Source organism: Aspergillus eucalypticola (genome assembly GCF_003184535.1).
Source record: "Aspergillus eucalypticola CBS 122712 chromosome Unknown BO83scaffold_5, whole genome shotgun sequence".
NCBI classification, from domain to species: Eukaryota; Fungi; Ascomycota; class Eurotiomycetes; order Eurotiales; family Aspergillaceae; genus Aspergillus; species Aspergillus eucalypticola.
The window spans coordinates 486669-498424 of NW_020290279.1; the positions used below are offsets into that span (position 1 = coordinate 486669).

Here is an 11756-nt window from a genome sequence, read left to right on the forward strand (position 1 = left end):
ACCACATAATCTGGCTGGACCGTTTCTCGATGGACGACACATGACACGAGATACACGATTGGCCTCCGCCTGTTATCGGATTCACATCAGCGGCATCGCATGTTTCACGACTCGCTACATCCTCCACTACTAGGGAGCATTTCCGTATGGATTCTAATGACACCTCTGCCGGCGTCCGGGCTCACGTCCGGACGAGAATCGGGTCGTTTTTCGCCCAGCCGCGCCCGAGGCGACCGCCTCGGTCGGCGGGCTGCGAATACTACAAGTGTTCGCCAACACAACACTTTCTGTTTAGTGATGGTCTTTGATCATCCTATTCCATCTACTCATTCATTCTGGATTTCCTTTATTCTGTGACACTTTGTCCACCACCAGATCATTTCCTTTCCTTTATCTATGATGCATTTTCAGGTTATATAATCGGATACCTTGGGGAAACGGGCAGGTTGGGAGGCGCGATCGTGACAGGCTTTTCATTTGGATTCGTTTTAGCCTTGAGCATTTCCTCAGCTTCTCCATATTAATTTCCTTATAATCATTTCCAATTTTTTTCATTCTCATTTTCATCCCGTGTTCTTTGTTAGGGTGCATGCCAAGCACTGGCGTTGGCCAGTCATTGCCGCGTTTATGAGACAGTTGTTTCGGCGCTGGGGTCTGACAGGCGCAGCGGCACCTTCATTTTCCATTTTTGTTCTGACTCCTGGCGATCTCAGATACCGAATTGACATCTACTGATATTATTGTTTACCACCATGCGTAGATGGGAAGATACGTGCGTCGCCCAGATTGAGCCGTTCATATTGCAATCCAACCAATTCGTACTAAATTAGTCCTGCCCTCTTTTTGTGTCCTTGCACTGTGGATAAACAGATAATTCGACACGATCATCTTCAAGATGATAATGATATCCACTTTGTCTTGGTCGAGACCCTTATCAAGATCAATAGATCGTAGTTACTATGGGGTACATCTATGCCTTGTCTGGACCCCGAAGAGGACGAACTTACGCGCACCATGATCAAGACTTTTTTCCGCGCCTCGCCCGGACTTTCCGGAAGTTGAACGGACCCTCCAGGCTTGCCTGCCCCATCCGTCTTCTCCAACAGACCCTGACCTACCCTCATACAACTGTCAGGCCATACGCACATACTTACATACAAATAATTATAAGAAACAACGGACCATATATAAGGAAGTTAATAATAAAACCCTCCTTAATACACAAAAACACAAAGGTCAAACGAAAAATAGAACGAAGTAAAGAAAAAAAAAAAGAAGAACCCTTAGTTCCCCCCCCAACCCAACCACACCAAACCAAACCTATGAGCCAGTTTACTTTCCCTTACCCAATGGAAGAAGGTATGGATTCAGACGGTACCTTACCCCAAGCCAAGAAAAACTTTCGAACCGAATGAGAGAGGAGAGAGAGAGGGAAAGTGGGAAAGAAGATTCAGGGTCCAACTGAACTCTCCAACTTACCCACACCCACCCCCCCCGACCCCTTTTTACTTTCCTGATTAGTAGTTACCTCTCTCTCTCTCCACTTTGGAAACCCACAATTTCAAACCGGCTTAGCCTAGCCCAGATCCCAACGACTCCCAAGGGCCCAAACAGGTTACGTTAGATCAAATCCTTTGGGGGCCTTTCTTTTTTTTCTCCCCGATTTACCAAATTCTTCATATTCTAAGTCCGGGATATGTATGGATTGATGCAAGATTATGTTATGATTCGAACATACCAATGGATGGAAGTTGGTAAGTATGATATGAGAGAGCGTGATGCTAAGGTTTCAGAAAATGGAATGGAGGGAGGGATGGGTTGGAACGTGAGGGAACGGGCCAGGTCAGGTCAGGTCAGGAACGGGGTGGATTTTGACCACCAGAACAGGCATCATTATTTCTCAAACTGGAGGTCACGTTCAAATCGGTTCGGGGTATGTAGGAGTATGATTGTATGTATGAGTGGAGTGGAGTGGAGTGGAGTGGGCCGGGTTACCTTGTGTACTTACTTAGTACTATTCCGTACTGTAGATACTACTGTATATGGAAAAATAGTAGTCATAGAATAGAAGATGCATTGGGATGAGTGAATGGATGGATGGATAGTAGAACGGGTAAAGAAGGATAGGAATTATCCGACCGTGTAATGTACATGGCATCTGTACCTGGCTAGTGACTTATTAACTTGTGTCAGTTCGGGTTGTCGGATCATGGTTCAGAGGATGAGGTGAGACTGGGAGGGAGAGTGAGACAGGGATGGAATCCGGGTTGTTGATTGATTGATTGATCGATTGATTAATTATAATTTAATTGGATTATTGGTATTATGGAGTGAGTGAATTTAGTGTGTGATTGTGGTGTGGGTAAGTACTACGTAGTAGTGAGGTATGGTTCAGGAACAGGAATGTTATTCATTAGCCATCTACTTTTGCGTGCTTCAGCCATGAATGTGTATATGAACATTTCATAAATGTAATATTCTGTTGACTAGATAAATATTGTATAGACCATATTCTCAACAACATTCATGTTAATACATAAAGTCATTGAAATAAAGAAGAGATGGAAGCACAAGAAGAAGAGAACCCCGCACGGCAAATCCACCAGCTAAGAAAGGCTGATAGCATAAAGAGCTATATTTAGATGGAAATGAAATCGGCGGTGATCTGCACTGGAACGGGCGCTTGTGGTTCGTCGGTTGTGGTGTCATGTGAGTGTGCGATTGTGTGGTCATGGTATTGCTGTGTATTTGTATTTTATTTTGCCGTACATTATGTACGATGCTTATGCTGCATCTGTAGGTATGTGTTGTGGAATAATTATGGAATATTTATGGGGTAGTATATTCTTTGGTTTAGGAGATGTCGAATCATGTAAACAGATCATAGTATGTATGTAGTTCATGGATAGAAGGATTTACTATGAGGTACTTCTACTAAGTTTATTTAATGGGAGGTAGCAGGTAGTTAGTAGACATTGAATATGAATGATGGATCTTCTTTTCTATCATCCTGTTACTCTATATATATCAGTTTCATCCAACGTCGTGATAAAGAGTAATGATGACGATGACATGACTGGAATTAGTACAAATTTTTGTAGTAGGTACGAACATTCGTTATACAGAATTACTATGCGAGAAGCAGTAATAACGAGTCCCATGTACTCACCCCAGCCTTATGATATATACACATATGCATAGTATATATATAATATAGAAAAGGGACCATGAAGAAGACTGTATTCCGAGCATGGCTGCTTTCTTGTTATGTTAAAAATCTCGCAGCGCATGCAACAAGAAGCGATAAGCACTATTATACAAATCAATGAGCTTGCCATCTATGGTGTGTAGCTCACATGAATGGCGAGCAAACGAACAAATACTAATAGTGTATAACATGGCGAGGAGCCACTCTGCTAGCATTAAGATGGGGTTTCACAGGAAAAGCAGTGTAAAAATGGATCCATCTCACCCAGAAAGAAGATCACAGGGTAACTGGCTGAGTCTAGATCACTGCCAATGCATTTGACAAAATTGCTACTTGGACATCGTCTGCCCATTCCAATATCTCTCGATGCCTTCAATAAATGTTTATAGGTATCCGCACAAGACATTATGATATCATGTATATACAATAAAGTGCACCCGTCGCTTAACACGGGTAACACCGAATATTCACAGGAAGTAAATTCTACTTCTCACCTAAACCATGCTCTTGAAGCTGGGAGGTGATTTAAGGAAACTTGCAATCGACGGCAAAGACTTCAGCTTCGGAGTCTGTGGCCTCTCATCGTCCATTGGCGGCAACTCCGGACTCACGCAGTTCGAGTAGAACCGTCCGAGATCGCCGTCAGATGTGGATTCACATGGCGATGTGGGAGTCGCAGGACGCGGAGAGCGAGGGACGTGATCAGTCGAGATACTGATATTGTTTCCAAGATACTGGGCTTGGTTCCGTATTGGTTGTGTGGAGAAACATGCCCGAGGGACGAGACCTTCTTTGTTGGTTTCCAGGACGGTGACCAGTGCCTAAGTTTGTTAGCTAGAGTTATATGGTAGGATGTCAGAGGTTGGAGTCTTACCCATCCGTCTTCGTATACTAGGTGCAGGATAGCCGTTTGACCCTCCTTCAGCCCAATGTGCTCAGGGCTGACAGGGCGGAAATCCATATCGACGCGATACACACGAGCCAATGAAATCGGTGGTGCTCCAGGAGAAGTGGGTATTTCAATAGTAGGAACCTCAATCGTAGGACTTCTAGAAACTGTCGGGGAGCTGGAATTGGTCGATGTGCCTCGCGAAACGGTTTCCACTGTTGCGACATTGGCCTCTGGGATCCTGCCAGTCTCTTCTCTTGGTGGGGTGTTGGACACGGTGACTTCCTTAATTCTGCCCATGTCTGCGCCGACTAATGTCTCAGTCGAGGAATGTAGACCTCGCAACGCGGGGTGAATGTCCTTGTCATCCTTGTTATTGTTGTTGCTACTGCGCGCCTGAGGCAGAGACAAGTATGACCGGTGAATTTGACGGAAACCATCGCGTACCACACTGTTGGGATCGTGCATGTACTCAGAAGCAGGGCGCGGAACATGTACGTGTGACTTCTGCCAAGTAGACCGTGCAATGTTGGCAGCTGTACGCAGCATTCCGCGGCCATTGGCATACACCTTGAGTGCCAAGTCTTTGATCGGTTTGTACTCTGACTTGGGAGCTCCAGGAAGACGCACTGAACTAGAACGAAGACGCGATCCGGTGGATTTGAACTTGATGGTTGATACACCATTGCAGAAGTTGCTGGCGCACCTCTTCACCATAGAGGGTTGCGGTGGGCTAGGGTCTGGTTTCTCGTCCCTGGCCTTGTTGCCAGCTATCGCCTTTTGCAAGGCACGCTTCTTCCGGTGCAATGACCACACGAAGAAGCTTAGGATGGCGACGACCGCCACTGTGACACTGAGGCCGATAGCCAACTTGGTAGACAGGGGGGTAGGTCCATGCGAGGTACCTGCGGCGGAGGCCGCTGTTGTTGTACTGGCGGGCGCTTCTGTTTCGGTCGTGCTGGAGCGGGTGGGTGTGCTATTGCTGGTTGTGGAAGTAGTCGATGTCATGCTCGTCCAGCTGGCTGTTTGTGTAGGAAGGGCCGAAGTTTCCCATGTCGCGCTTACAACTGATGGAGATGGCGAGTTTGGAACATATTGACTAGTCCACGAATCGGACTTGGCCTGAGCACTATTGGCGGGACTTCCTTCAGACCACGATGAAGCTGAGTTTTCTGTCGAAGCAACAGGACTGGCTTGGGCGGCAGCACCACCCTGCGCTCCTGCATTGTAGGAGGCACCGCTCGAGCCCGAGCTTCCTGTGCCCGCGCTGCCTGAGGACATATCGCTTGACTGCCCCGATTGTTGACTGTACGAATTGCCCGACGAATATCCTCCGTGCCACTGACCGTCGTCGTAGGTAGATGACGAACCCCCGTACGAAGAATACGGAACGGCGGAAGCTTGAGCTATTTGAACATCCCTTCGAATTGCACCAGAGGTGTGGGAGGATATGGCCTGTCGCATGATTGTAGATCACTAAGGTCGTACAGAAGATCAAGCATGTAGCACGACGTGAACAGATGGGGCTGGAGAAGAGAAGAAGAATTTGAGTTATATGGCCGCATGTTGAAGTGATATGTATTTAATAGGTCTGATATGATTATTGACGGTCGATCCATAGCGATGGACTGAACAACAAACTGCCCCCTTTGGTGCTGTTAGCTTAAGCTGGGAAGCTGGATGTACATCAGTGGAACTTGACTCGTAGATTTGGTTGTTTGTTGTTTGGCTCGGTATGTCGGCTGTCCATTCTTGGGGGGAAAGAGGCATTCCACCAGGCTTGCTCCCCGGTTCATTGGCTCTCAGTGAGTAGACAGGTGAGAGGAGAAGGGTGTATCCGCGGAGTATTAACTGGGGAGACTACTCGGGAATTTTGGCGTCGTCTGGTCGACGTGGGATGGAGAAGTTGAGTTGGCGGAAAACAGCACCAACACCGCACCTCTACCTAGTTTGTCTGCCTCAGCCTTCCTTTCAATATTCTTGACTGCTCGGGATAAAAGTCAATGGCACAATTCCCAAGAATGCGAGTCTATCGCTAAAGAATTCAGGTACACGCAATTCATGTCAGTCTCCTCTTCCCTCCCATCTCTACTTGTATAACCTCCACCCATCCAGCTTACAACATAAACTATCCCTTCCAGAACTGACTCTGTTCCAACTTGCATTAAATGAAGATGAGCGTCCTATCCATGGAACCGATCATTCGAGCAGCTCATCAACCTTCCATCTCGCAACTCACTCGCCTCCTTGTCAAGAATGTCCACACATTCCTCTCTGCCCAACCACCAGCCACCACAACAGCTGAATTGACGTATACAACCTAGAAAGTGCTGGTGGGTAATAAGCTTGTTATCTTCCAGTAGGTCAAGGAAGAATGCATGCACCTAGCTCTGCTGTTCTTTACATTCTATCCTATCCTACCCTACCCTATACACTCCCAAGCATTGACCGTAGAAGAAGCTTCTGGAGATCCTAAATAAAAATCCATCACGACGCCACACTCTGTAAGCACTCTGCTAGAACTAGTAGTAGCCTTCTAGACATAAGCATAAGTTAGTAGGCATAAGTAGCAAAGAACAGTCAAGAGTAGGATCGGTATCCTCATGCTTGAATATATATACTACATACATCTACCCTAATTGTCACTAAATACCTCTACTCCCGACCAATTGAACTACTTAGTACCATAGTTACTCTCACCACTCTAGAATACTACTAATCTCATCTACTAATCTCCTATAGAAGAACAATTCCATCCACCAATACTCGTTATACCACCATCCCTCCCTCCCTCCCACCACCAACTGCCCCACCACCTTCAAACCAGACACCCCTAAATAAGCATCCATCCAAGACACGTCAAACGCCGAAGAATGCCAACGAAATTAGACTACACAAAATCCACACTCCATCGATATAGGTACACTTTACTCTACATAACCTGTTCTTACGCCACACGCATACATACGTACATTCCTCGGCTAGGTGATGTCTTCTTTCTTATTTACCTAACTCATTCGGATAATGTAGACTTGTGTACCCCTGGATTAGGTGATGACTGGATAGTTGGGTATCTTGGGGTTTCTGTGGTGATGGGTGGGAATGTTGATGTGTTAGTTTGTTGTGTTGTGTTGTGTTCTGTGTTATTGGGGATGGATGTATGGATGTACTCCATAGTAGTAGTAGTGGGTGCTTGGGTTGGTAATAAGTTGTAGAAAGTAGGAATAATGATAGTTAGCTTAGGATATGTGATCGAGTTGGGTGTGTAGATAATTAGTCATGACTAGGGGTTGTGTCAGGGTTCTCTCTCGTTACATAACTATTACTAGTAGTCCTATGTCGGGTGTGATAAATATAGTGGTATACTGGTGTCAAGCAGGTGTTCATCTTAATATATTCCAAATCACTCAATTTCATCCATTAAACAGTTCATCAACTATTAGGGTATAAATATATCGCTTGCACGCTATCATGCTTTTAAAGACATGCTAAACCACCCTCACCACACACTCAATTCCTCGTTTCCTCAAATCCCCATCAATATTCCGAATCTCCTTTACATAGTACGGCTGCCTCGGCAGCTGCAACTTCCATCGCTGTCGCAGATGCAGCTCCCGCAGCGGTTCCAAGAACACCGGGATCTTTTCTACCGGCTCACAGAACCAGCTCCCGCTCAGCTGCAGCGTAAATGTCTGCAAGCCCTGCATGTGCGTGAGAGCCAGACATGTCTCGACCCACTGCTGCCGGCCAGCGGAGAAGTAGACCGACTTGACGGGGTCCTTGCAGGGGAGCCAGTGGCCCGGGAACGCCCAGCGGAGCTCGACTTCGCGGATGGTGTCCCAGAAGTCGGCCGGGATGGTGGGTCGCAAGTATGTCAGCGACCAGGTATTGCTGAATTCAAAGGTGTTGAGCGAGTAGAGCATATATATAGACTCGCAGTAGCTGAGCATGATATCAGTTTATTAAGCTACGTAGTAGGTGTAGAAAAAGTGACTTACATCTGTTTACATGTCATAGACAGCGCCAGCAGACCCGCCGACACTTTCATGCCTGGAAGTCCACCGCGGCAAATATCGCATGCGCTGGTCTGAGAACAGACTACATGTCCCATTCGCCGGTTCGGGCGCTGTACGATGTGGATGCGCATGCCGCCTAGGACCATCTCCCAGATCATGAGTCGCAGCTCGGGCGATAGCCTGGCCAGTAAGGCGCTTTGCGACTGGATGGCCCATTCCGTTCTGGTGTCGGGTTTAGAGGACGTCCGTTGACCTTGAACGGCGCTGTATCGACGTGACCTGGGGAGCCCGGAGGGTTTGTTGTCTGGTGAGCGATGGACGGTTAGTGTGTTACCAGAATTTGGAGAATGACTGGTAACTGGGATATACGCACTCTGGTAGCGATGCGCCAACACATCTTCCCATGAAAACACACCCTGCTTGGTGCGCGCCATGGCGTCGGGCGTCGTGATATGGCACGTGGACAAAAGACGAGATGGAAAATAATCAATGAAGCACAAGTATAAGCACAAGGCGGGATCAACCCGTCAACAAGCCATGGTGTCAAAGTAATAGTCAAGAAGGGTCACAAGTATGCGCAATGATCTGAGAGACACAGATCAACGTGAGGTAGGAAATGGAAATCGATCACGCGAGATCCGGGGTGAAGGACAACAGTACTAGGCAATGGAGAGGGGAAACCGACAGTAAGCGCCAGGCTTAACCGAACAGATCCATGGCGAGGAACAGAGGCACTGTTGGGGGTGGCAGATATCAACAAAAGACAGCCTCACCGGAGAAGATCATTGTGCCGGTCAGAACAGGTCATAAGCAAAGTAGATCCGAGAAAGTCGGTGAGATGCAGCGGACTATTTGGTCAGGGGTTGGTGGTGGTTTAAATGCGCCGGCGGGAGATAAACCAGCGATAAGTCCCTCGAGTCTCTCCGATAAGCTGTGCCGGAGACAGTCGGAGACAGACAAACTGTTTCCGCTGGCACAGATGGCAATTGGCTTGTCTGGAATTCAGGCGGAGTTACTTGCAAATAGTATGACAGCCCGCCAGGTCATCAGGCAGCCACTATCTCTCTGTCCAACGCAGGGCGCGTCTTTCCTTCCGACGTTTAGGGACTGGTCGGGCTGCGCTGGCCCGAGGTCCACCCCCGTATACAAGTATCTCTCCCGGTCTGGATCTTTACTATTGTACCATGGATATGTTTCCCCGCGCTGAATGATTGAACATTTATCCTTCTATACTAGTTTACTCTGGCCAGACTATTTCTTATTATATTCACCTGGGGATATGCTACATCCTGCCGTAGTCCCGTCCATCATTTCTCCCCCTTAATATGCACCCACTCCAAAAGAACCGTCCCTAACACACTGCAGCACGCCATTGCAACCCCAACACAATGTGGATGTGTTACGACTCTGTTATACGCGACAATGACCGATTGGTACAGCTCCACCGGCACATGACTTACGAGATCCGTGGTACCAGCGTTGACCACCGTCCCTGGGTCAATAGAAGGTACTCCGCTCGCGATGTTCCGGACTAGCTGGTCCGTGATAGTTTGTCGCTACGGAGCCCACCGTGGCCTCTAGAGAATTCTCGAGAACATGGTGATCGAGGCGGCCAGAGCAATGCCGCCAGGGGAGCACTGTCTGACTTGCAGACCGAGTCCGGTAATCCCCTTGGGGTGTTCCGAGTCGGCCTCAATACTCAGAAGCCGGGTGTCTGAAATTGAAGACAACCGTCAGATAATTTAACAGGACGTAGTAGCCGGTCACGGACGTCAAGATACCAACTGAGACTGAAGCGACATTAAAACCAAGTCATCGAAAGGTTCATGATACCGGTTCGATGGCACTTGCTCTTTTGATAGATGGAAACAGGTAGGGAGCTGTATCTGTCAGTAATGATTTCATATACATCGGATGGGTTTTCAATATAGTCAAACAACATATGAAAGCACCCCTCGACGCAGGCACCAAGCAGTCCGACGAGGAAGAAGCAAGGTCGAGGCCAAGGGCGAAGAACAGGAGCTTGGTCGTGATGGAATATTGATTTCATCATCACCAAACTGGCCGAGATCTTTTTAGCCACAGCAGAAGTCATGATATGTCTCTCGGGAGGCTTCAGTAATCGCCTTCTTCTCCGTTCAGCGAGCCGCCAGTTTCATTATGGAGAGGGATAGCTTGACACTGTAGAGACACAACATGACGTGCAGCACTAGTAATCCCAGACGGGCAAGGCCTAGCATGAATGCACATGACTTATGCTGGCTCTTTCATGCCTCTCCTATTCAGCTGCACAATGGGCTAGTAAGCAGCTTTGTGTGATAATTTTATATTCTCCTATAAGCTCTTAATACTAGCCGGTTAGCAGCAAATCATACTACGTGGTTATACTCTGCTAGGGATGCAGCAACCCACCATAACAGACAATACTCTGCAGTTATAATGTAGCTAGCAATGCAGTGTAGCATAAGAGGCAATTAGATATTCTAAAATACAAGCATTGTAATGAGCAGTGGTTGTACAAAGGTTGCAAAGAGGGTTAGCTCGTGAGTTGTAGGAGCAAGGGAGTAGTAGAGGCACGACCAAGTCGCAAAGATAGCCAAGTAGTATAGAGACAGACAATATAATATCAGCATGACTTAGCCTATCCAAGCTTTAAGTACTTTGTTATCTCACTTAGACCCAAAATCTAGTCGTCTTATAGTAGCAGAAGTGATATCCATATACTCAAATACTGCTGAGTAGTATCACCATCATCATCGCCACCACCACAGCACCTATGTAACAAACATCACCACCATGACCATAACCACCACCCCCCTCGCCCCCGTCTCCCCTTCGACCCCGAACTATCCCTCACCATCCCCAACCTACCCGCCATCCTCACCCAAGCCTCCACCACCGTCCTCACCATCACCGACATCCTCGCCCCGACCCTAAACCACGAAGAACACACCATCCCAGGCCCCCCCTCCTCCCCATCCACAACCCTAACCATCTCCATCTTCCGACGCAACCCAACCCACTACCCAATCACCACCAGCAGCAACACCCACCCCTCCTCCCCCTCATCCCAACAATCTACCACATCCACGGCGGCGGCCTCACAACCGGCAACCGCTTCACAAACCTACTAACCTTCCCCCCTCCCCTTCCTCACGAACCCCTCCCACCCACCCCGACCCAACTCCACTAGAAGACACCTACGCCGGCTTCCTCTGGCTCTACACGCACGGCCGCACCCTCGGCATCGACCGGGACAGAATAACCGTCACCGGGGGTCTCCCGCAGGCGGATGTCTCGCCGCGGGACTAAGTAGCCCTGCTTCTCCGGGACAGGAACCCAGGGCCACCACGAATCGACGGCCTCATGCTATTCAGTCCGATGCTGGATGACTCGGCGTCTGCGGTGGAGCTCGAGGGGTAGGGGTCTGGGATCGGAATGATTATGAGAGGGCGTGGAGGGCGTTACTTGGGGAGGAGAGGAGTGGGAGTCATGAGAAGGGGGGTTGTGAGTGAGTATTCAGCGCCTAGGAGGGCGGAGTGGCTGGAAGGTGAGGAGGGGATGGCTAAGGGGGTTTATTTGGATGTGGGGAGTACGGATACGTTGAGGGAAGAGGGGGTGGAGTTTGCGAGGAGGTTGTTGA

At 48.3% G+C, this 11756-nt stretch overlaps 2 protein-coding genes across 2 annotated transcripts; both read right to left on the reverse strand.

Moving 5' to 3' along the window:
• Positions 1-3582: 3582 nt before the first annotated feature.
• BO83DRAFT_459643 (uncharacterized protein) lies at positions 3583-5561 on the reverse strand (the record flags this gene model as incomplete). The annotated part of the gene is made up of 2 exons (XM_025537180.1): positions 3583-4029; positions 4083-5561. 2 exons carry the CDS (start codon positions 5559-5561, stop codon positions 3703-3705), a joined length of 1806 nt encoding a protein of 601 aa, XP_025391059.1. The 3' UTR covers positions 3583-3702.
• Positions 5562-7490: 1929 nt separating this feature from the next.
• On the reverse strand, positions 7491-8968 carry BO83DRAFT_375857 (uncharacterized protein). The gene is made up of 3 exons (XM_025530565.1): positions 8487-8968; positions 8096-8417; positions 7491-8039 (listed from the first exon to the last, which is right to left on the reverse strand). Exons 1-3 carry the CDS (start codon positions 8545-8547, stop codon positions 7586-7588), a joined length of 837 nt encoding a protein of 278 aa, XP_025391060.1. The 5' UTR covers positions 8548-8968; the 3' UTR covers positions 7491-7585.
• Positions 8969-11756: the final 2788 nt, after the last annotated feature.